Consider the following 26,885-nt stretch of genomic DNA (forward strand, 5'->3'; position numbering starts at 1 on the left):
GACATTCTGACAGAGTGCAGGACCTCCACGGAGCCCCATTTGTCTGGTGTTGATGTCTTTCTCTTCCTCTAAGGGCGCCGGGGCTGCTTTCTGCTCCCTTGATGCCGGTAGAACTTTACTATATTAAGGTCTGCAATAAAAACAACATACCAGCGATTACTGCTGGTGGGGTAGTGCGGTTAGATGCGCTGATTTGCAAAACAGTGTTGAACATGAACACACTTGATTGAGCCTTGATTGATGCATTTATGTTAACTCTGATTTGGGGTCAGATGCGACTGTGTGTTTACAGCTCCCTGGTCAAATGCTCACTATTTTCCTGCCATAGATGTGTAGCCTCTGTATTGTTTGTTTCACGATCAGAAACCATGCAATTTCAATGCAATTTGGCCTTTAGGACAGTAGGTATGTTCCAAGTGGCATACTACCATGTTCATACTATAATTTTTTTTAATGTAGGATGCATACTGGGTCACAGTTTGATCGCACTGGTAAAAATGTAGACGTATGTACTCAAAATTTGATGGAAAAATACACGATCACTCACTTAAGTAGATATGCAATGATGGTCATGTGACAACAATGTAGTATATTACTTTGAAGCGGTTATCGTTCTATATTGTACTGTTCAAATGTTTGACTTTTTTTCAATTAAAAAAAAATTTATTTAAACTTTTATTCAGCAGAAAATTGATCAAAAGTGACAGTAAAGACATTTATAATGTTACAGAAGACTTCCATTTCAAATAAATGCTGTTCTTTAAACTTAAATTTGTTGTTAAACATGTTTCCACAAAAATATTAAGCAATACTAAATGTTTCTTGAGCAGCAAATAAGCATATTAGAATATTTTCTGAAGGATCGTGTATGAAGACTGGAGTAATGATGGTGAAAATTCAGCTTTTCATTCACAGGAATAAATTACACATCAAAAACCTGTTATTTTGAATTGCAAGAATATTTCACAATTTCACATGTTTTGATCAAATAAATTAGGGATGCACGATATATCGGCCACCATATCGGTATCGGCCAAAATTTTCATATCGGTGCATCCCTAAAATAAATGCAGGCTTGGTTAGCATATGAGACTGTTCAAAAACATTAAAATATCTCATGGCATTAAACTTTTGAACGATAGTGTATTATTGTTCAAGTGCAGTTTATCAAATTGTAGGCAGAAGATATTGTGCAGTATGCTCTACTTTGGTATACTAGTATTTTGTTCAGAACATAGCGTGTGACTACATTTGGCATAGCATACTGTGTTTTTATAGTATATTGTATTTGCAGTTTGGTTGATATAGAAGATCATCCGGATATTTCATGCATAAAAATTCCATAATGTGAACAGTATACAAAAAGTAGTACAAGTAATATGGTAGTATTCCATTTGGAACATACATGAATTTAGAATAGCAGACATAATAAAAGTAGTAATGCTAATATGCTATTCTGAATTCACTGTTTTTCCCTACTTCTGTTTTGACTGACATCTGTTCGGACAGGTGACATGGACCAGCTGATGGAGGAGTGTCGCTGCTTGAAGGACGAGTGTCAGACTCTGAAGAACGACAACAAGCAGCTCTCTGAGAAACTGGAGATGTTGGAGCAGCAGCGAGCCAGGTGATTGGACACAAGGCCTGTCAATCACACACAAGCAAGACAAATTAGCCACCGAGCATCGCAAACTCAGTCTCTGTTAATAAGGCCGGCGTGACCGCTGAAGCATTCAGCCATAATCTGTCTCGGTGGACACTCTCACTAAAACTATTTAGCAGCTATGAAAGTGTTTCACAGCAACATGAAACATTAATGATTGTGTATTTCATCTTATCCAAATATTTTGGCAGCGAGATGAGCCACAGTTGCCTTACAGCTATTTTAAGACATCAAGATTTCTTTGTCTTTATGAATCTAATTCAATCTTTATTTAAAATGAATGCTTCTGTAAATAAACCGTTATGTTTTTTAAACTAGTGCTAAATGTTTCAGCTCAAAAGAATAACTGTTCTGGGAAGTGAAAACAGCTGATTATAAACAGTTTACAATTGTGAAAAGGTGGTGAAGATTAATATTATTTTTCATTGGCACAGTTTGATTTTCTAATGCATCACTCAATAAGTTGTCTGATTTGAGTTGTAAATCTGGCCAAACACACATTTGTGGGAGAGAAAACCAAAGAGTTGTTGAGATTTTGAATAAATGATTATGAGAAGGAATCAGTAATGAGTACCGCAGTGCGGCTGTCACACACACACACACACACACACACAGTATCAAAGTTACAGTATGAAGCTAATCTGCAAAGAGTGCAGCAAGAGCTCATAAGTTCAAGTACATTAGTAATAGGGGTGTAAATCGGATGGTTCTTCACGATACGATATCGATTCTCATACCCAGCGATACGATATTTGCAGATACCTCAAAAAATTCTACGATACGATTCGATACAGGAGTATATCGATCGATATATCGATATTATGATATTATATATCTATTTTAAACAACCATCTACATTTTTATTAACTCACAAATGCAACCAAAATATATAACATGAACATTTATCTGAAATGTTCACATCCTGTACCTCAATTGGGACATTCACAACAAAAAAATAGGCCTACACATTTTTTTTTTTTAAATAATAAAGAAAAGAAACAATTGGAAAAACAATTCTGGCTGCTACTATGGGCTCAGTGCTAAAAATATTTTCTACAGATAACCAAATTACAAGCAATAGCAGAAAATAGATACAATACAACAAAGACAGAAGTTCAATAAACAGTGCTTTTCAGGGTTCTCAGCTCAGTCTAAAATACATTTTCAGGTACGCTACAGAAATGTAATAATCAAATGTAAAATAACTGCATAGTCTTCACTGTATAAATTAAATAGTCCTGATACGTGAGTTTGAGCGAGAATGCACGCGTTGGCGGTAATGCATGGACGGACATTATGTGAAAATGTGGACAGTGCCAAAATAAGGGTGCCAATTTATACTACAGATTTCGATATTTTACGTGTGGCATCGATGCATCGTATCGTCAGACATCGTATCGATGTATCGATCCATATCGATTAATCGTTACACCCCTAATTAGTAATACACGAAAAAATGCACCACAACATAATTGTACTGTACATTTCCTACTTTCATCCTGACAGCTCAGCTGATTCGTGCCTGGCCCTCAAAGCAGAGCAGAATGATGGAGAAAATGACACAGAAAAAGATGTAGAGAAAGAGGTGATGGCCGAGGGTTTCGTCAGCACGTTGGAAGTAGGAGGTGGGAATCCGGTGGATGCTTACACCCAAAAGAACATCTCCTTTGAGGGGAAACCCATCACCCCGATGGGGATGAGTGGAGGGTTTTCGGAGGTGTTCTCCCTCAGAGACCAGCTGAAACAGGCCGAGGAGAAAGCATCACAGGTCCAGAGAGAGGTACGCAATGTCCGGAATTTACTCTAGTTATAGAATTAATTTAGATTATTTGAATATTTTGAGATTTACCATTACCACCTGGCCAAAAAACAGATGAACTTTAGAGTTCTATCTACCTATCTACCACCTGTGATGATAATGTCTGATAATTAAAAAAGTTTCATATTTTAAACATTATTTTACAACAAAAGTACAGTCACACTTTATTTTAAGGTCCAATTCTCGCCATTAACAAACCATTAACTACGACTTTTGCCTCAATAAACTCCTAATTTGCTGCTTATTAATAGTTAGTAAGGTAGTTGTTAAGTTTAGGGTATTGTGTAGGATTAGGGATGTAGAATATGGACATGCAGAATATGTACTTTTTATAAGCACTAATAAACAGCCAAAAGGTTAATAATAGGCATGCTAATAAGCAGCTAGTTAAAAGTGAGTATTGGACTCTATACTAAAGTGTTACCAAAAATACTAAATAAAAACCTTCTTCACTCTCAGTATGGGGTGAATTGAGGTCACGTCAGGTTGCGAACAAAACCATCCATCACAGTATTGACAAAAAGTGTGAGCCAAATACTTGATGGTCCCAGAATATCTGGTTATTTTGTCTTCAGTTGTTCAACAACATGACCTTGTGGGAAATATCGCTGAAAAACCCTGACAGTGTGACAACAAAGAAAATCGAATTCCTCTGTCCTCTGTTGAATAATGGAATGATTAAAAGATTTTGTCCACTACTTTCTGCCACACAAGCTAAAACTCTCTCTGTGACTCAGTGAATCTAATCACTTGTCCTCTATCATTTGTTATTTCTCTATGTCTCTCCATTCTTTTAGTGTGAGGGACTAAAGGGAGAGCTTATGGAACTGCAGGGGCTGTATGAGAGCAGCCAGAGGGAGAGGGCGGAGCTAGAGGCGGAGCTGCAGCGTTGTAGGGCGGAGCTTGATCGGCTGGCTGGGAGGAAGGCTCAGGTGAGGGGTCATAAAGGGGGTCGGACATCAGTCATAACCCACTGCTTTCTTCCAAATCTATAAGAGCCATCACTCTAGAACTTCAGACAGTGAACGTGTGAACTCCTTTGGGGTAAAAATGTGACCTCAAATAAATCACTGTACTGTACACATGCTGAAAACAAACAGACATTACTCACACAGCAAGTAGGGCGAAATATTATCAACAGAATGGCACCATGACTCCATCGACCTACATGTTTGTCAGCGTTTGAAAATGCTCTGTACATGACTAATGTTTTGCATGTGGGGTCAACCACCAACTGAAGCGACCATCTGTCCAACAGCAGTACCTGTCTTTCAAAGCGCATCCTGTCTAACTAAACCACTCCTCCATTTTCGGTCGAGTGTGTATGTTTCACTTTGGGTTGCTTTTTGCCCTGTCACACACATTGATTCTGGGCTGTGTGTGTTTTCACATCTTGTGTTTGTCAAACCTTTAGCAGCTAATGTGTCTAGCTAGTTTTATTGATCCACTGTAGTATATCAAGCTTTTGTGTGTGTACAATGTGCACTGACATAGAGGTCTTTCTAACCCCTGTACTGTCTAACAACAAGGTCTTAGAGTGAGTTTTTCTAAGCCACAGAAATCCTAATTAATTAAGGTTTTTTTTGTCCTATCAAAGAGTCTGTCCAGTCTGAGTACCGTGTCCCATGCCAATCATCCGTCCTTCATAGTTGTAATTTAATTGTCTGGTTAACCCCTCACTCACACTGTTCTGCCGCCTACAATTCCCATGATTCCTTTAAGGAATGTTCTGGGTTAAATACAAATGGAGCTGTATCGACAGAATCTTTAATATGCTAGCAAATATCACAGAAAACAGTCGGGTTCCAGAAGTAATTGAGAAAAATGTTTAGTTAAAAGCCACTTTGTTTACGTATATACGTTTAATTAATTGCAAAATTTTAATTGAAGAATTTCACTACCTATTAAAAAAAAGAAAGATCCACCAATCAGAGAAGCCGCTGTTGCTGTAGAAACAGAAGCGACCACACGTAATAGTCATTTTCCTTACACTCTCAAACTACTTAAATATTTGCATATATTATAAATATTTGAATATCTTGCATAAAAATATGATGTTTTTATAATGTCAGTGACTTTAAGTCAGTAGTTTTAATGTAGTTATGCACTGAAATTTCAGCAACCAAAAATATTCAGCAAAAAAACTTGAAAACCTTAAACTGGACAAAATACAGTGGGGCAAAAAAGTATTTAGTCAGCCACCAATTGTGCAAGTTCTCCCACTTAGGAGGGCCAACATCATATATTTATGTCAAGTTCAAACACCCAAGTACTGAAACTTAATTTTCAGTTTCAGGTTTTGGCTAAAGTAAAACTTTGTGAAAACACTTAGATAGTTGATAGACGGGCTTACAATGTAAGTATATGGGGGAAAGATACAATGCTTTCTCTTAACATGTGTGGTTTGTTTGTTTATGCAAACAGAAGGATGAATCCGAATAATTTTCTGTGGTATTCAACAACATGTCCCAAATATTGTCGACAGATTTAACCTGGTACATTGGTTTAATACTGTGGGCTGGCTGTGCAGTGTGGGCAAGGATCTTTAAATGCCAAGATGGTGACCTTGGCTCTGTGTTTATCAGCCGGAGGGTCGAAACGAGCACAAGGTTTCCATTTAGTGTTTAACCATCTTTGCTGTGTATCTAATCTTAGTGTATTTTCCTGTCTCCCTGCTCCCCCGTGGTCTTTCATCGCTTCGTTCTGTTGCTTTATAACCACTGAACACCTACATAAACATATCATAAACTCCCATATGCTCACGACACACACTGAACTATATCAAATTCCAAACAAATTTGATGATTCCTGATAAACTGCTGGCATATCTATCTATCTATCTATCTATCTATCTATCTATCTATCTATCTATCTATCTATCTATCTATCTATCTATCTATCTGGTTGTGTTTTCTCCCTTTCATCCTCACACTCTTCATTCTTTCTCTCTATTACTTTATTATTTTCCATATTTTACCTGTAATTCCACATGTTCACAAACCTACCATGTGTAATCATTACCTTATTTTGAGTGTCTATCAATTTTTATTTTTGTTTCTCTCACCACCTCTTCCTACTCTTCCTCTCTCCATCCCTGCACCCCCTGTGTTTTTCCTCAGAGCTCCACTCCTTCGTCTGAGTGCCCTATTCTCTCCATACCCTTCATAGGAATGGTTGTAATTATGGGCCTGATATGGTGCTGCTGGAAGGAGCTCTTATCCTAAAGGGGGAAAGGTATGGCTTTGCCTTTTCTTTCTCTAAGAGTCCAGAGATGAGCCTATTTTTGTCCCTCCTGTATTGCATTATCCTGGTCAAAATGTCACTTTTTATAAGGCACAATAAATGGTCACAACTGTCATGCCAAACAAACCTGTTTGCCCATTAGACACATTGCCTGATTCTTTACGAGGGCCTTTTATGGATGTGCACATTGTTTCACAAACATAGTTTTCCAGTGAACTAGTATGAAAAAACAACTCGCATAAAAATTGTCATAATTTACTCACCCACAATTTGTTCTAAACCTGTATGAAAAATTGGTAACCAAACAGTTGCCGGTAGCCATTGACTTCAACAGTATGAAAAAAAAAAAAAAAAGTCAATGGCTGCTGGCAACTGTTTGGTCTTCAAAAAAAAAATCTTCTTTTGTGTTCAACATAAAGAAAAAATACTCATACAACTTTGGATTAACTTGAGGGTGAGTAAATGATGACAGAATTTTTGTTTTTGAGTGAACTATCCCTTTAAATAATCATATAAGTGTGAATTTACAGGACAAACTTCATTTCTGAACCAAGTTTGTGGCAGAACAAAAAACTGCAAGCCTAAACAATGAATGAGGCTTACCCATGTATTCATTAGCATGTACTAGCCACAGTCTTGTCTGAAATGTTACTGACAAAATAGAATAATTCTTGTCAACATCAACAAGTTGATTTCTATATCTTATTATTCTCAAACATCTTTCCTGGACAGAATATTTCAGCATCTTTTGCATTTATCATTTCAAAGGTTTAAACCCCCCCTAAACAAAACACAAACATTAAGAACTCTCATTCAGGATGGAGTATGTTAAAAATGGGTCAATTCTTTGAGCAAATGTAACCCTGTATATAGAAAAATCATAAAAAACATCCTTTTCCCAAAGGAAGTTGACTTGTCTTTAGTTAGATTGCCAAATTAGATTGTGCTTTTGTAGTTTGGACAGCAGAATTTTTGCATCATAGACATATTTCTTATATTCTTCAGTCAGGATGTTTGCCACCATCAAAAATCAAGTCATTTAGACATCCTCTGAGATTTCCGAATTTTATTATCCCAGCCAAATGCATGACACAACTCTGATTTCCACAGTTCTGCTGCCCAGCGGGGCCAACTGAAGCCACACACACACACACTTACACAGTTCTTTGATTCTGCTGGACTGTCATGCAGTTTCCACTGCCAATCTCACAACACCAGATGGACAGAGAGTAATAGAGTACGTAAAAAAAAACGTGTGTGACAGTGATTGGAGTATTTACTGGGTCATTGCTCTTGGCTTTGTATCTCTCCACATTTCTGGATGGGTATATTTAGCTCTCAAGTCCAGTGCTATTACAGAAGATGACTGGAAATAAACAACTAGTCCTCAGAAGGTTCATTAAAACCAGATCAGTTCTGTAGCCTCATTCAGTGTTCTCTAGCCAGAGATCCAACTCTGATTTGTGTTTCTGTTTCATTGACATTTGTGAGTGTGTACCTGCTTCAGTGAACACTTGGTCAAGAACATCGAGGCCTCTTGTCAGAAAAAGTACATGAATTTTAAAGTTAAAGAAAGTTGGAAGAGAATATTTTTAATTGTAATTTAAATAAAAAAAAATATTTAAACGTTTACTTTTACAAAATCAGAGATGCACAAAATATTGGTTATCAGCTTAAAAATGTTAAAGTATATATGTATATAATACTATATATTTAATTAAAATATATTTTATATATATATATATATATATATATATATATATATATATATATATATATATATATAGCTTCAGTTATCATTTATTTTATTTATTATTAAAATATAAAAATGTAAATGTGTATGGCTGAAAAACTGTTAAACAACCAATGTCAAATTTCTATTCTTATAGAATTTCTATTCTCATTGCTATCAACCAACAATAATTAAGAGAAAAAATATAAAAAAATTAAATATGACTTCCCTTGACCTCATTCTCATCCTCTCATTGACCTCAGGAGAGTGAGGGAGACTGGAACCTGGTGATGGTTGTTGCAGTGGCAGCAGCAGCAGTTCTACTCATTCCCTGTTTCACCAGAGCTCTGGCCTGAGCGCTGGACAGGAAGTGACTTCATCATCCCACTCTGCCCATGGTACACAATTCCATCACCCTGACCACATTTAACCACCAATGGGAACTGAAAACCACCACTCACCTGGGAACATAATAACACATGGCTTCCAAACTTGACGCTTTTTGGTGTGCATCGTGATGCTGGTTGTTTACCGTCTCAACTGCTTTGCTCTGCTTTTGTAGACAATCATATCCGTTTCGACCAGCAGTGCTACAGACACTGACGCCATGCTGAGAGTATTTAAACGGTCAGAATGGACGACGACTCTGAGAGCTTCTGATTGGTCTGGCTCCCTGCTTTCCATTTCATCGGTTGTTTTCTTTCCCAAAACTATTTGCCTTATCACTTTTCGATAGAACATTTGCACATTTTACCTCTATAAACAGATTCCCGATCGCTTGGTGGACCGAAGAGGACGCCGTTCTTCATCAACAATGCTTTGGATGCAGCATATTGCTTTGTGCTTCATTGCTTTTGGATTAGGTAGGAGCATGCAGTACTTATTTAATCTTCCTGGATCTTCCCATGTTGAATAATTACTTACCAAAGTCTCAATATTGTCAGAATCATTTGTGTTTAGGTTCAATAACCGAGAACTTCTTTCACTTTCGACCACTTTCGAGCATGTTCTCTTTGGTTTCAAAAACTCTGTAGGTATCTGTACAGTACTTCTCTATATACTAGCAAAGGAGAATACTCATGTAATGCATACTATTTGTCATTTTTACATACATTTTGGTGAAAAAATTCAGAGTTTGAAGATTCCAGGTCGGTTAAGGTTATTCTAACAAGTAAATGTGCTTATTTTAAACTTACACAGATATTTTTGTATCTGAATTGTTTATTCCAAGACATGAAATTTGTAGATTGATTTTATGTGTGTAGATTGATAAATGATGCTAAAGAGTGATAGATATTTTTATACAAGGGTTAACTAATGCATACACTAAAAGAACACTAAAATAAGTGTAATGAACAAGCACAGTTCTACTGTAATTCCACTGCTGTTGCATTGATAATTTCATCTGAGGTTATTTGCCGTCTTTTTTTTTCTTTTTTTTGCATGTTTGCAATGACAAAACACAGCTGACATGTATATCTATACAATCTCTTCTCTGCAAGGAAACTGACAAGAGTTTGAAAGGTTTTACATTTGTACAAAAGTCATGAAAAAGTAGTTCTCAACTGGTGTCTGGACCCAAAAATGAAATGCAGGTTGTTTATTTTAGGAAAAACTATCCTAAAATAAAGTTAAAATACTGTAGCAAAAATAAAAAGCTTATACAAATGCAAAATAAGACCTGGAATGCTTTCCATATCATTTGTAGCGAGTAAATCTTCCCAAATCGCATCATGCATATCATTGGACCTATGCAGTTCATGCTAATATTAATAAATGTTAATGATTTACCTTTTTTTTTTTTTTAAATACAAAAACTATTTTAGTAATTTATTTGGTATCAGTGTAAAAACCAGCTGAGAACTACTATTATAAACCCTTACAGAACACCATGACAGATGTTTCTTACAATGCAATTCAAATCTGTAGCATAAATAACATAAATAGCATGAATTGAGTAGCTAGCTAATAAGAGTGAAACTTCCATACTGCCTTTCACCAAAAAAAGTTATAATGATAAGAAACTTGTCTTAAATTATGTATATTTCTCTAAAGACGTTTAAAACTGAGAAATATGTACTTATATGTAGCTTTTTACATCAGAGGTCACAATTTTGAGGTCTTTGGGTGGATGGGGATTATTACAGATATACCTTCCTGTATGAAGATTAATAATACTGTCACTGAACTCATATCCATCATGTAATGATTCTGGTAAATGAATGCTTTGAGCCTCGAGGTACTATTGGTATGAACAGAATCTATTACTTTATACTAACAGTATCTATTGCTATATAACCGTTTCTGGTATACACACACAAGTTGTCTTCACCTGATTTCTTTTAGTGTCATTTTCAACAAACAGCACAAAGTAGACTTCTTATCAAAGTGACTAAATCATAGTAGACATATTTGCTTGCAGGCGGCTGACTAGCAATGTGGCAGTGATCTTTGTAGTGTGGTTTTAAGACCTGGCATTAGTTGTTGCCGAGTCTCAGTGTTTGGGAATATCTGCAGTATCCCAAGGTCGTTCCAGTGCCGTTTTCTGCTATCCTGTTTATAGACTCAGAACTCCGTGGTAGCACAACTGAATGTTCAATGTATTAGTGGTCAGCTGACTTTCTATAAGACAGTGCATGCTACACAGTGATTTGTCTTTGAAATAAACGTGCTATTTGTCCTGTACTGCATTGGAAGGTTTGTTACTTTGATGAAATGGAATTTGAAAACGTGTTTCACATCAGAAGGAGCAAATTTATTTTTCTCTTCCACTCAGCACTTGTAAATGATGTAATATGTACAGATTGTGTATTTGCATGTCTGTGGCAGTAGATTGTGCATGCCGAGTGATAGAAGCCAGTGGTAGCTTTTAGCTCCTGTGACAATTTCGTGCGATTAGACTTTGCATGATTTGTCCAACTCTAAATTTAGTTTTGCAGTTTTTAAACTTTTCATATTTGTTTTGTGTTGAAAATGAAGACCAATGTCATTTAGGTTATCTTTTAATTTGTTTTATCGGTTCACTCAGTTACTTTGGCTGTGGAAGAAACTTTTGATTTGAAAGTGTCCAGAATATTTCCAAATATGCAATCAGAGTAAATAGCAACTTTTGGAAAGCCCAGGCTTTCCCCAAATGGACCTTATTATGAATTATTATATCAAATGTTTCACTTTATCAGTGAATTTTGAATGTCACATTGTTTTAATTTAAAGGAATAGTTCACCCAAAAACGATAATTTTCTGAAAATGTATTCACCATCAGGGCTCAGGCCACTCAAGATGTAGATGAGTTAGTTTTTTCAGATTTGGATAAATTTAACATTACTTCACTCGCTCACCAATTAATCCTCTGCAGTGAGTGGGTGCCGTCAGAATGAGAGTACAAGCGGCTGATAAAAACATCACAATAATCCACATGTGCCACTGTATTATGGTCTTGTGAAGTGAAAAGCAGCGTTTTTGTAGGAAACAAATGCATCATTAAGGCATTTTAACTTTTGGCCTAAATATGAGTCCATAATTCATTATAATGCTTCCTCCTGTGAAAAAGTCCATCCCTTGTTGTCCTCTCACATCAAATTCCAAGACGTATTTGTTTAGAACGGTTTTGGACAGTCTTTTGCTTGTAAACAGTGCTTGATCTGAGCATATTTCTCTCCTGATTCAGAGGAGATGACTTTTTCACTGGATAAAACAATATCACGGATAGAGGACTCATATTTTAGCTGGAAGCATTGAAGTTAAAACCCCTTTATGATGGATTTGTTTCTTAAGAACACACAGCTTTTCAATTCATAAGACATTAATTGATGGATTGGAGTCGTGTGGATCTCTTGTGATGTTTTTATCAGCTGTTTGGACTCTCATTCTGACGGCACCCATTCACTGCAGAGGACCCATTGGTGAGCAAGTGATGTAGTTCTAAACCTCTCAAAATCTTTTAAGATGGAAAAAATAAACAAACTCATCTACGTCTTGGGTGGCCTGAGGGTGAGTACATTTTCAGCCGATTATCATTTTTGAGTGAACTATTCCTTTAAGTCCTTTCTGTACAATGCCATCCAGGCCAGTTCTCTCTTCTGTCCTGTTAATCTTGTAATTAAAGTCTTTTGGTTTTTGAGAGAATTGCAAATTGTACAGACTAACAAAATCATTAGAAATGCATTTGTAAATGGCGCTTTACTGGATGTTGGAGGGTGGTTAATGTATGAAGATGTCGGTATGTGTTGTAGCGATGCTGCTGCGTGTCTGTATGTACTTGTGTAACTGTAACTGTTCTGTACAGTGTCTTTGACATGTTTACATGTTGTCTTGCCTTAACAGGCATTTATTTAAAAAATAATAATGACATTTGAAGTATTTTGGTAGCCACGTATATTTTGTAAATGAACAGGAACTAATAAAGTAGTTTATCCAGAGCATCGTGATCTAATGTATGTGCTCGTTTATTTCTGTCAGATCAGTGAATTGCTTTTAGCTTGTTTTTGTTTCAGGCGGTTGTTGAATCATAAGGTGAGATGATATCCATGGCTTTCACTAAATGATGAACAGATGTCCCCCTTCATTTATCTAGTCTTTCTTCTGACATTCACATTTGTTTTATTTGTCAGTTCACATCGAAGCATGCTGAGGTTCTGAGTCATGGCTGTGACTTCATTGTAAGTATATGAACCTCTTCGATTTCTGGGGTTTGTGTGTCAGGTTTCTTTTCCGTTTTAAAATTTTTTAAATGTTTTTTTTTGTTTTGTGTATGACACATGAAATATGGTGTCCATGGGGGTCTTACTTTTCCAGTAATAAGTGAACCATATGCCTGTATATGGTTTAGTCACAGTTCACCACAGGAGCAAACAGTGAATTCAAATAACTCATTCTGTCTAACTGTTACACATTTACTGTATATACATTCCAGTTCAGACCCATAATATCTCACAGTGTGTTATTGTAACAAATTCAGTCATATGACTACACTATAACATTACTTTGTGTTAGATCTTTGTAATATTTTCATAAAATGTTTAGACCATATTTTGAGAGAGTGTGTAACATGTCAAATGATACAAGCTTTCAGGTTGTGACATTTGACAGCACTGTGACCTGAGGTCATGAACTAGTTTGTAAGCAGGGGCTGAAATTGACATCATTGTTTACATGATATGGCCATGTCTCGGTAACAATGTTTTGTGTCAAAAGTCTAATGTCTAAGTGTGGGCAGTTGTGGCCTAATGGTTAGAGTCGGACTTCTAATCCAAAGGTTGCAGGTTCAAGTCTCAGGTCCGCAGGAATTGTCGGGGGGGGGGGGATAACCAACACTCTCTTCCACCCTCAATACCATGACTGAGGTGAGGCCCTTGAGCAAGGCACCGAACCCCCAACTACTGCTCCAGGTGTGTGTTCACGGTGTGTGTGTTCACTACTGTGTGTGCGCACTTGGATGGGTTTAACGCAGAGCCCAAATTCTGAGGATGGGTCACCATACTTGGCCACATGTCACTTTAATGGCACAAACACTAAACTAGCCCAGGTCTGAATTATATATTTTAATCACACAGCCTCTAGGTTGATATACCTTATAAACTCATTTAATACAATCATTAATCATATTTTAGTGCCAAATTAATGAAATCTAAATTAAATCCTCATCATGCATAAAATGTTAAATAGTGCTTTTTGAACATTCAGACCTCACTGGAGGTTGTTCTTACACTACACGGAGCAGACTCCATGCAAACCGCATAATAATACATATTTAATATGGGTCATCAACTGTACATTTGAACTGTTTTATAAACTGACCGAACACATTCGGAAACCCTGCACAGGTTCGATGACTAAATTGTAATGTACACTGAAAAAAAAGGTAACATTTTTGTACCAAAAATCCATTTTTTACACACTGAAGTAGAATAACTTGTAAAAACATACTCTGAAAATCTTTGGTTTGAAATTGTGTGTATATATATATATATATATATATATATATATCAATCCAATGACTGTGACATGCAAAATCACTAGCTAAATTGAACAAATTTTTTTTTTACAGTGTATGACTTCATTGACTGGAATAGAGGTTTTGTCAACTGCAGCCAAAATATTGTTTATTATTAAACTGTCATACTATTTATTATTTATTAATAAACAGCCTGTCATTCCTTTTCTATATATTTTTAGCATACTGCGTTAAAATGGTCTCTCTGACATAATAATGCTGTCAGTTGCTTTTTCCAGCCCCAAATGTTAAAAAGAGCCCAAGTTTTACAACAAGCGCAACTCCAGCCCCACACGTGCCCAATTTGGGGTTCCTAAAAATAAAAATGACAGTCACAACTGTCGCGGCGCTCGGGGTCTGTCCAATCCCCTTCCCCGCTGCGCGCTTCGCCCAATCGGGCGCCGGTATCACTATCTCGGTCAGATTAGAGAATCCCCCATCCATCCATCGCGCAGTTGTATATGGTCAGGATGACAGCAGCATACCAGGAGATCCAGCAGACTGACGTGTGAGCCCTGCCGGAGGGGTCTCAGAGTTTTAAAGCGCCTCATACTTCATTTAACCATTCAAGTAAATGAGGACGCGTCTCTTTTCCCGTCTTTCCTTTTATTTCGTACGTGAATAAAGCAGGAGCGAACTATTTCTGACGGCGTGCGTTCTGAAAAGTATCGGCTGGAAGAATTTAAAATTGAACGGGAAACTTTTCGCTTCTTAGTTAGTTCAAAGCTGGTTTCCGTCCGAAGAAACACTTCTATCCCTTCCCTTTTCGCACGCGCTTCCAACTCTCAAACTTTCTTTCGTTTTCTTTCCTTCTTTTTTCCCCTCAGAAGTGCGTACGCGCGCGCCTGTCCCACTCCCCCTCGCGCTGTAAAAACTCGCTGATTGTCGCATAAAAGGGGGGCACGAGAACTTCGGAAAAACATGATGAGCAATAATACATACTACGACCAGCAGCTGCCGCCGCAGTACTACCAGGGCACCGACAACGGGGAGGACGGAGACGAGGAGATGCCGGCCACGGAGAAGGACCTGGCGGAGGATGCGCCCTGGAAGAAGATCCAGCAGAACACCTTCACCAGGTGGTGCAACGAACACCTGAAATGCCTCAGCAAAAAGATCAACGACCTGCAGAAGGACCTGAGCGACGGGCTCAAGCTCGTCGGGCTCCTGGAAGTTCTCAGCCAGAAGAAAATGTACAGAAAGTACCACGCCAGACCCAATTTCAGGCAGATGAAGCTGGAGAACGTGTCCGTCGCGCTAGAGTTTTTAGAACGGGAACACATCAAACTAGTGTCTATAGGTAAGTGCTGTTTTATTGCATAAATATGCGCTCGGCTCGGTGGCAGTCGCGCTTTGGTGCGATTTTATGCCATTTAGCTAACCATAGCTAGCCTATTTTAAGGATATCTAAAACTAACAAAAAGGGTGTTGTGATGTGTAAATCTTTAATTAAGTGACAAGTAAACTGTGATGATGTACCGTTCGATAACGGAACGCTTATTGTTGCTATGGTTACCTCATCAGTCTAAGTTCGCAAGCGTTTACTTAGCGCACTATGACTTGTAATCTGACTTTTGTGGCTAGTGGAACGTTCTTTGAAACGCTTGAAACCTATACTTTCACGTATAAAGGAAACGTACTTTTAAAAAGCCCCCTCGACTGTTTGTTTTAACGTTCTGTGGGGGGCTCGAGCTTTAATTAGGGAGGGTCAGACCGCACAAACTACCATAATTAGCTACCATAATGGGTCTGTTTTCCATTTTAACTGTAAATATTGATTCTCATTTGTTGTAATTCCATTAATTATAATTTTGGAAGTTGTAAATAATTATTTTAGATTGCCCACACTCATTTTTCTTTGAATGGGACAGCTGAAGGCTGAACGAACACGTGATAATGGACCATACAGATATCCATAAAGAATGTGAATGATTTTTGCCTTTTGTGCATAATGATGTGTTCATTAAAGTCACAATATAATGCTTTACATCACTAAATATTAGGCCAATATACAGTTTGACAGATTAGTAGTGCATGTGCATTCCAATTATGAATCAAAGTATCATGATATTTGTTTGAATGCGCATTAAATATGACTAATATATACAATGTTATAATATGTTAATGTTATACATCAAATAGTTTGAAACATCATATGTGCATTATCTGTTGACATGATTATAGATGTTGGCTGATGCAGATAATCTCAAAGTGACCCAATATTGGCTGATATATAAATATATAATTGTCATTAAGTTGAATCTTATTGTTTTCTGTGATCTGACATCCTGTCCATATGGACAAAATGATATGAGGCAAAAACAGATCCTAGGACAGCATTTGTACATTTTGGGGTGCATTTTGTACCCCTGGGCTTCAGGACATGGACCCAAACCCAGCTCAGGATCAGTATTATCAATTTGTGGATCCATCTCATTGGGAAAGGACCTGCAGGCATGAAATGATCATTGATTAGAGTTCATCCTTAATTTGTGAAACATGGAAGGATTTTTAGGAATTTGTTTTTGTTATTGCATTTATCTATTATATTTATATTCCAGTGCTTTTAGTGGTAGACTGACAGTCTGATTCTAAACTAATGCCCAATCATCAGTAAAAGGCTGTAAATTTGGCTGATTTTAGAGAACTTAATTATGTTTCATCGTAATTCAACAAATATTATCAGACATATAAATCAAAAAGTACAATGCCTGTTTCTGGATCTTCTATAAAATGACTCTGGGATCTGTTTAAAGGTCAGTGCTGTATATTTGCAGTGGCAAAAGCCTTATATTGTTCTGATGTCTAAGTGGGTGTCAGGGACCGGCAGCATGGCATTCTTTCAAAACAACTAGACGTACAACAGAGAAAGAGCAATGTTCATTCCTATTACTGTTATGGAACTGATATGTTCATAATAAATACTATATTTGAACAATGATTATTTGATTGGTCTTTGACTGCAGATGTGGTCCTCCTATACTGGTTTTGTGGGAAGGAGCCAACCGTCTCACATGCTGGCACATAACGGCAGTGCTTTCAGCCCAGCTGTCATTGGCAATGAGACGGATCTTTCCAGAAGGGCACCTGCCTCGCAAACTCCCCTTATGCAAGAGTGTAGGGTGACAGAGGTGCAGGAAAAACTCTTGCACCCTTATCCAAGAAACCGTGTGTGTGTGTGTGTGTGTGTGAACTGTGTCACATGGGGGTTGGCCTGCTGCCACTACAAGAAATACCACTCCCCTCATTTATTTGATCACTAGGCACTCAGTCACTCATGCTGATGTACCATAAAGTGTGAGAATATATACATTTACATTTACATGTATGCATGAAAACAATACGGAGCACCTCAAGGACATGGTGATGATAACAAACAAAAAAAAAAATGAAATGGGAGGAAAACACAAATGTTTTGCGAGAGAATGCAATGTTTCTTGGGGGAATGGAAAACGGTTTGTGTGAGAAAGGTTCTTTTATAATTTACTTATTTATTTGTTTTACTTAAAAAAAACTATTCATATAAATACATATGAAGGTGAGTAAACAATGACAAATTGTAATTTTTTTTTTTTTTAACTATGTGAACTGTTTGTCTGTGGAACACAAAATTTATTGAAATTTTTTTTTGGACCCCATAGACTTTCATTGTATAGGCAAAAACAGTTCATAAACAATTTTGGAAATATCTTCAAATAAAAAAAAGTCATAGAGGTTTGGAATAACACGTGGGTGAGTAAATGATGACAAACGTTTTATATCCCTTTAATGTGTTATTTACGCAACTTTGTAGAAGTTTGGGCTAAGACTTTTTTATTCAGCAAGGATGCTTTACACAACACACAAAACAACCACATTCCTTTCTGTGATCATAAACAGGAGTGACAGAGGAAGAAAAAACTATTCATATAAATACATATGAAGGTGAGTAAACAATGACAAATTGTAATTTTTTTTTTTTAACTATGTGAACTGTTTGTCTGTGGAACACAAAATTTATTGAAAAATTTTTTTTGGACCCCATAGACTTTCATTGTATAGGCAAAAACAGTTCATAAACAATTTTGGAAATATCTTCAAATAAAAAAAAGTCATAGAGGTTTGGAGTAACACGTGGGTGAGTAAATGATGACAAACGTTTTATATCCCTTTAATGGGTTATTTACGCAACTTTGTAGAAGTTTGGGCTAAGACTTTTTTATTCAGCAAGGATGCTTTACACAACACACAAAACAACCACATTCCTTTCTGTGATCATAAACAGGAGTGACAGAGGCATGCATGTCTTTTGAGACTTCCTGTCATTGGAATGTTACTCTGTCTCTGCAGTAACGAAGCGGCTGTCAGGGATAGCGGTAGGGTCAGGGGTCAAGATCATGACTGGTTTGCTGATTTGACAGCCATGAAAATTTCTAACAGGTGTTAAACAACAGCTATGACTCCTGTGCCCTCTGAAATCTGTCATTGTTTTTTTTTTAATAGTCAGTGCAACATATTATAAATCACTCTGTCAGCTCTTTGTGTTTTCTGCAGTCTAAAGTCTTTGGCTGGCATAAAGCATTTCTTCTGTATTGTGTTATCTGTAAGGCTGGGAATCAGACAGCCCAAGTGCACTCTGGGGTGTTTGGTGTCAGCAGTGTCAGGCACAGAGGGCTGTCAGCAGCGTGATGTCAGCTGCCTGACCCTGGGTTGCCAGATTGACTCAGACAAGAAATTCCCTCATCGTCCACATGGTCAAATGTCTTCGCCTCGCTCATTTTCTCCAGCCCACTCACAGAAATAGACTGACTAAACCCTGAGGATTAAACAGAGTTTTATAAATGGACAAATGACTAATATCATGATGTAAAGGTATTTCCCTAGAATTAATAGTTTAAGTAATAGCAATAGTAAAAGTGATGCTAGCCTTAGCAAATGCCACTAATATTTTCCATCCATTTGAATGTGGTTTATTGGAAGAGGTCTTCACCATTTGAACTTTATGGAGTGAAAACAGTCTCAATACCTTCGACAAATACGCACAAGTGATCCACAAATGTGCACGGCAATCCACACATGCTCCATTAATAAATGTGTGCATCTATATAAACATGAAAGACTTTACTCATAAAACAATCCTTAAATGGTCTATTCTTGCTTGTAATTCCATGCAGAAAAAATCAATGTACGTTAAAATTCTGCACTGTTATATGTATGGAAACTTTTGAGAATGTTGTTCCGCGGCCTTGATTCACAAATTCGAACAAGCCAATCTGTCTGTACATACCTCTGAGACTAGAGATGTGATATGGTCTCAAAAGTATCCATAAATACAATAGTGCATATATTTAATGGACATTGACTTTCAGCATGTAATTACAAGCAAGAACAGTCCATTTGTGACCATGGACCACAAAACCAGTCATAAGGGTCAATTTTTAAAAATTGAGATTTATACATAATCTGAAAGCTGAATAAATAAGCTTTCCATTGATGTATGGTTTGTTAGGATAGGACAATATATGGCCGAGATACTATTTGAAAATCTGGAATCTGAGGGTGCAAAAAAATCTAAATATTGAGAAAATCGCTTTTAAAGTTGGATACTATTTGAAAATCTGGAATCTGAGGGTGCAAAAAAAATCTAAATATTGAGAAAATCGCTTTTAAAGTTGTCGAAATGTAGTCCTTAGCAATGCATATTACTAATCAAAAATTAAGTTTTGATATATTTACGGTGGGAAATTTACAAAATATCTTTATGGAACATGATCTTTACTTAATGTCCTAATGATTTTTGGCATCAAAGAAAAAGCTATAATTTTGACCATACAGTGTATTTTTTGGCTATTGCTACAAATATACCCCAGTGACTTAAGTCTGGTTTTGTGCTCCAGGGTCACATTTGTAGACTGTATTTTGAGTAAAGACATTAATGTTTATATAGATGCATGCATTTATGAATGGAGCGTGTGTGGATCTTTTGCACGCATTTGTGGATTGCTGTGCATGTGTGTGTATCTTTTGTGCGTATTTTTCGAAGGTATTGAGACTATTTTCACTCCACAGAACTTCCCAGCAGGAAACCCAGATGTGAACTTTCTCCCTCATAACTCTGGAAAGGACTTTATCTTCTCTTTTCTTATGAATGGTAGACTTTTAGTGGATTCGACGGAGAGAAACAGGTGTCATTCAAAGCTCTTTTCAAAACGAAGCTTAACAAGGCAGTAAAAAGCCATTCTGACTGACAATCGACAACTTCATCCCAGTCTGGACTGTGTCTTGATGTGTTTTTGTTGGACGTCAGCATAGAAATGGCTGAGACATGCACAGCTAATGGTCCATGTTACAGGGAGCTAATTCTTGAAGGAACATAAAGTATTGTGTCTATGTCTCTCTCGAGTGTCTGTCTGTCTGTGTTTATAGAAATCTGACCTAAAGTGCTGAAAGGCCCGTCTTTAAGTGCTTTTTATATATTCTCGTTCTTTCTCTCCACACTGTAAAAAAAAAAATAGGCATTCTTAAAACTCAAAATAATGAAGGCAACAATTTTTTCCCTTTTTAAAAAAAATCCCACTGTTTTTGTGTTTTCATGTCTATTCATGTCTTTTTATAAAAAAAAAAAAAAACAGGAATTTTTAAAAGTCCAGTTGTCCTCTACAGAGGACATAACATATGAATGAAAATATCATTTTTCATCCTTTTTTTTCTTATGCTCTAAACAATGTAATGACATGAAAAAATACTAAATTCACAAAACTCTGGATATATTTTTATTATTTTATATAAAATTTTTTTTTACATTTTTTAAGTAATTTTAATCAGTTATATTTGCATTTTATAGAATTTAAATTTCATTATATTCATTATTATTTATATTTTTATATATTTACTCCATGTAAACACTCATAAAATATCTCAAAATGACATAGTGTACATATGCTTGTGTGTGCTTGTTTACAGCATTTCTAATCTTTTGTACTCTTTTGTACATCTTTTAGTCATACTTTTCTCTGTAACTGCTTCGGATGTCCTTTCCTGAGCCCTGCAGTGATGGAGTCTGTCCTAATTCAGGCGCAGTGGAGGGAGACTGGGACAAAGGCTCCTATGTGCCTGTTCTGGATGGAACTTCAACTCTGAAGCTTTGTTGAAGGATCGAAGGGAGGGAGGGTGAATGCATGCTGCAAGCAGACAGTTAGAATATGTGTGTGTGTGTGTGTGTGCATTAGGCCCATGAGGGGGACGGCAGATCTCTGAGCACATCAGTTGTTGCTTTAGGATGCCTGTAAGCAGCTGTGACGGCAGCTGACTGGGTTCACTCAGGAGAGGAGATTGCTTGCTCTGCTTACTATGAACAAAACCACTGTCTTTCTCAAAAAAGTCACATTCCCCTTCACTAAATTAATCCAACATTGCTTTTCTTGTTTTATGTTTTTGTTCAGACAGTTTTGAAATGTTTTATGCATGTTATCACTAACCCAAAAGTTGAGGAAAAAAGAGGGCAAAAAAGGAAATAATTTATGGTAGAAGTTACCATTGCTTCTTTTTCACTGTGTGAAATACCTCCTCTGGAGTTTGGGTTTAGAGAGGGAAATGCCTCTTGGTTTGGGTCTCCTTAGCAATGACAGACCTATTACAGTGTTTTATTACTGGTTTACATTGGAGACAGGCTTTTTTTCTGCTCGTTTGACTTGAAGAAGAGGAATAACCAAGAGTTAAGCATACAAGGCCAGGAATTTTTTGAGTGCCTCTCATGGAATTTCATATGAAAATTAGCCTCACGTTGTTTTCTTTACACTTAAGGCTGGAAATACACTACATAACTTTTGCCCAAATTTTTGCCCTGATTTGCACATTTAGTCTTGACACTAACTGTCACTAGTCTGAGGTATTTTGGGCAGGCAGATTTCACAAATTTCATCGAAAATTGCATATCGTATGATGACACAGACTAATTGTTTTAAGCTTCAGACTATGATTCCATCCAGTCGGAGAATATCTAACATGTTTGATATTTTGAGCTGATTTTGGAACAAAATGTTTTCAGCAAGGCACTTGAGTTTGGCATGATTTTGTGTTCGGAACATGATGCAACTAGGCCCACATGAAATTTGTTTTGATTAAAAATTAACATCTGTAGGATTCAACGGAATGATTTTAAATAAGTTCTGTGATTATTTATAGTATATATATTCACATATACGTGAATCATTTAATGAGGCGGTTTATGGTTGGTTGCCTGTTGCTAAACAATTTGTCCTTACATGCAATAAGTGATAGATATGTAGAATCTTATAAAATACATTTCAGTCAAATTCTAGTGAAATCTATGGAGCTTTTGGTGAAATTGGTCATAAAAGTGAATTGGTACATCACATGAGTTTAGAGGATTCGGATTATGGATATATTTTGCATTTACAAGGTGGAGGTGAATGACCTCATAGTGTCAGTGTGACTGATTCCAGGCTGTTTTTACTCCCAAAAACTGTTTTAAAGGCCCACCGGTGCCATTTTGTTTAATTACACCCTCACAATTTATCCAGCTGTTCTCATGTCTTTGGGATAAGCGAGGTCAGCTGTGTGAGTGTTTTTCCTATTGTCAACGGTCTTTAAAAGCTTAGATAAGACCATGTGGCAAAACAACAGAATGCTGGTCACTAATGTCCTTTTTTGGACTTTCAAAGACATACCACCTGCTGCAACACATGTGCCGTTTCTCAAGGTGGTGTGTGTGTTTGTGAGAAGATCTTTATTTTCTCTCGTCTTTCTTCAGGCAGAAGTTTTCCTGGATCACTCTTTGACATGCTTCACTAAGAGCTGTGTATTTAGTGAAGCATTCTGGTCAACACGTAAGGCGCCATGCCTGTAGTCATGCCCGACCGTTTTCGCAGTTTCCATATCCATGGTGATGTATTAAATATGTGTAAAAATGTGTTTATGTGGAAAGGACATTGATAAATGAACTGCTCTTTCATAATCCAGACTCTCTGTTTCTGCTGGGTTTCAGTGTTTATTTCTTCTTGACCTCATGTGTTCTGGTGGGGGAAGTCAGTGCAAACACTCCCAACGGCTGCCGTCTTACAGCATTTGGTAACTTGGGCCATTCATTCTGTACTCTGAAGTAAATTATTAGAGATATAAGACTGTCAATTAAAGTATCACTTTTTACATAAAGTTAGGTCAGAATCCATTAGCCTGTAGTTTGGTTTGACATGTTCCTGTAACCAGTAACTGCTTGTTCTTGTTTCAGGAATAAATGTAGTGCAGTGACATGGATGCTCATGTCTAAGTGGCACTTACTAGCTTGTTAAGTAAAAGACGTTTCCTGTCGTCACTGGCAGCAGTTGGATTTCTGATGTAATATGTGACCACAAAGACAGGAAGTTCTGAAGTAAATGTGCAAATGCATAAATGTTAGACACGGACATTTTGGCACTGCATCCCCAAGGGTGCTGTGAAGTGATGTGAAGGACAGGCAGGGACTAGGGAGGTTATATAGGCATATATTATATTATATTATATTATATTATATTATATTATATTATATTATATATTATATTATATTAAACGTTAAAAACAGTTATTATTAAAATAAATGAATGCTAAGATGCATTAAATTGGTCAAAAGTGACAGTAAAGACATTTAGAATGTTAGAAAAGATTAGTTTTTTTTTAAATGCTGTTCTTTTGAACTTTCAATTCATCAAAGAATCCTGAAAATAAATCTTGGTATCATGATTTCCATGAAAATATTAACATTGATAATAATAAGGAATGTTTCTTGAGCAGCACATCAGCATATTAGAGTGATTTCTAAAGGATCATGGGACACTGAAGACTGTAGTAATTATGCTGAAAATTCAACTTTGCATCATAGGAATAAATGAGATTTTAAAAATATTAAAATAGAAAACAGTTATTTTAAATTGTAATAAAAAATTTTTTTATATTAGATGTTATGTTATGTTACTGTATATTATTATTGTTGAATGTCATTCTAAAAGAGACATTAACACATAAGGCATACACATTAGTTCACTAAAAAATGAAACATTTTCTTTTAATTAGTGACATTTATGTGGAAAGTAAGATATCTTACTACATTTACATACAAAATATAGCAGCCCATCCAAAAACCTTAAATCCCATAGTGATGATTTGAAACAGTTGATTAGTGTCTCAACATGCTTTTTCCGAGAGCTTGACGTGAGCAGTTTATTTGCTGTACATGTGCTGAAAGTCAGTCTTGCTACTTTGCCTTTGGGGTTGTCATTCAAATGAAATGTTAGCTGCTTGATGTGTGTGTGTGTTTCTACAGTATCTCTAAAATTCTTCCATTGTTCTTTGAAGTTCCTGTGGAAAATGTGACTGTTGATGGCATGTGTCCATGATGTCTTCATCCCCCTTCTCTTTTCCTCCTTTCCTATCTTTGCCTCTTGGAGGGACACTGTAATGGAATTATATTTTCCGGCCTCTCTGGAGAACCGTGAACTTGACCTCTTTGACAATGGACACATAATGTAATGTGAATATTTGGGGAGTCCACAGCTCTCAGGATGTGACTTCAGACTGTTCTGTGTTTTGTTTGCGACTCTTGGAGAATGTCAGATAACAGGAACGTTATCTTTCCACAGCTACTAGGGGAATCCCTGCTCTCTCTCTCTCTTGGTCAAACAGACCTCTGCATATGAACGCTGCAGCTGACTAGAATGCAGAACTGAGATGAAACCCCACACATTTGGAGCCAAGCCTTTTGTGTCATCAGTTATAAAATACACTATTTAATGCATGTTTACACAACTGTCATCTTACAAAAATGGCCTTCATAAAGAATGTCTTTAAACAAGATTTCAGAGAGCTTCCAGTTTATATGAATTAACTTTTTTTCACCCAAAAAATTTAAATTTGCTGAAAATTTACTCACCTTCAGGCCATCCTAGATGAGTTTGTTTCTTCATGGGAACAGATTTGGAGAAATTTAGCATTACATCACTGGCTCACCCATGGATCCTCTGCAGTGAATGGGTGCCGTCAGAATGAGACTCCAAACAGCTGATAAAAATATCACATGAGTTGTGTGGATTACCTGTGGATGATTGTGATGTTTTTATCAGCTGTTTGGACTCTCATTCTGATGGCACCCATTCACCACAAGTAATGTAATGCTAAATTTCTCCAAATCTGTTCTGATGAATAAACAAACTCATCTACATCTAGGATGGCCTGAGGGTAAGTACATTTTCAGCAAATGTAAATTTTTTTGGATGAATTATTATTGATTAATTGGCTCAGTATACTGGTCTGTCACTAATAAAATATAATATCATAGTTTTAGATGGAGTATAGCATGTCATGTCACATTGCAAAACCTAAAGTACAACATTGTTACTGAATTGCCTTTTAAAGAAAACTCTGAAATTGTTTGTGACATTGTTTTGGAGATAAAATGTCCAGATTCACCTTTACAAGAATGTGTATGGGAAGAACCCAGACACAACCAAAGACAGAATATTGACTGTGACCAACAGTAAATATTTCATAATGAAGAAGAATTAAACAACTTAAATGTATGTGTGGCAGACCTGCTCTATGTCTGTCAGGCTCCTATGAGTATTATTTATAACTCAGATCTCAACTCTGATATTCATGCCATGTGTTTTGCTGCATTATCTCTCCTTTCAAGGGAAGCCTAATGGTTAGAGAGTCGGACTCGTAACCCAAAGGTTGCGGGTTCGAGTCTCGTACCGGCAGGGATTGTAGGTGGGGGGAGTGAATGTACAGCGCTCTCTCCCACCTGCAATACCACGACTGAGGTGCCCTTGAGCAAGGCACCGAACCCCCAACTGCTCCCCGGGCACCGCAGCATAAATGGCTGCCCACTGCTCCGGGTGTGTGTTCATGGTGTGTGTGTGTTCACTGCTGTGTGTGTGCACTTTGAATGGGTTAAATGCAGAGCACTAATTCTGAGTATGGGTCACCATACTTGGCCAGATGTCACTTCACTAAAGTCCTCCGGGACTTTTACTTTGTGACTGTGTGTATGTGTATGTGTGTGCTGAAACAATGCTTTATTTTATCGTACTGTAGAGCCATGCTGCATTGTGTTATATGGCTTTAAGGGAATAATAGGAAAATGATGACTACATTTTTTTTGCCTTTGAACCTTTAATTACTGTTTGCTCAGTGCATGCATCTTTTTTTCTCATTTATTCATCCAGCTTGTTTTCAATTTTGCAGCTCTTGCCTTTACTCTTGTTTATTCTTTTTTGATTGATTAGTTTGTCTTTATAGTTTGTGAAACAAAAGAGCTTCATTTATTATACATTCCCTCTTGAAGCGATGTGTGTGTGTGTTATGCTTGTGTGGGTGTAGGCTGCATATTTCCTGAGGCAGAATGTCTCTTCCACACAGAAGCCATTGTCTCTGTCTCTTCTGTCCTAGTGACCATGGCAAACT

At 37.0% G+C, this 26,885-nt stretch overlaps 2 protein-coding genes across 6 annotated transcripts in view; both read left to right on the forward strand.

Annotated features, from left to right (window-relative positions):
* Positions 1–11,716, forward strand: part of ccdc136b (coiled-coil domain containing 136b) — a 34,133-nt gene extending 22,417 nt beyond the window's left edge. For 2 of the 4 annotated variants that reach the window (XM_016266544.1, XM_016266538.1), the window contains exons 6-10: positions 1,510–1,627; positions 3,170–3,443; positions 4,280–4,414; positions 6,602–6,716; positions 8,721–8,794. In XM_016266544.1, the coding sequence (XP_016122030.1) occupies positions 1,510–1,627; positions 3,170–3,443; positions 4,280–4,414; positions 6,602–6,706 (632 nt within the window). In that variant the 3' untranslated portion in view covers positions 6,707–6,716; positions 8,721–8,794. Of the gene's footprint in view, positions 1–1,509; positions 1,628–3,169; positions 3,444–4,279; positions 4,415–6,601; positions 6,717–8,720 lie in introns of those variants that run through there. The other 2 variants (XM_016266550.1, XM_016266557.1) reach the window with 2 other exon arrangements.
* A 3,214-nt stretch (positions 11,717–14,930) lies between these two features.
* The window catches only part of LOC107580954 (filamin-C-like), a 57,393-nt gene continuing 45,438 nt past the window's right edge, over positions 14,931–26,885 (forward strand). For both annotated transcript variants that reach the window (XM_016266565.1, XM_016266571.1), the window contains exon 1: positions 14,931–15,750. In XM_016266565.1, the coding sequence (XP_016122051.1) occupies positions 15,372–15,750 (379 nt within the window). In that variant the 5' untranslated portion in view covers positions 14,931–15,371. The remainder of the gene's footprint in view (positions 15,751–26,885) is intronic.

This window comes from Sinocyclocheilus grahami, unplaced genomic scaffold (assembly GCF_001515645.1).
Source record: "Sinocyclocheilus grahami isolate Dianchi unplaced genomic scaffold, SAMN03320097.WGS_v1.1 scaffold33.1, whole genome shotgun sequence".
In the NCBI taxonomy this organism is placed as follows: domain Eukaryota; kingdom Metazoa; phylum Chordata; class Actinopteri; order Cypriniformes; family Cyprinidae; genus Sinocyclocheilus; species Sinocyclocheilus grahami.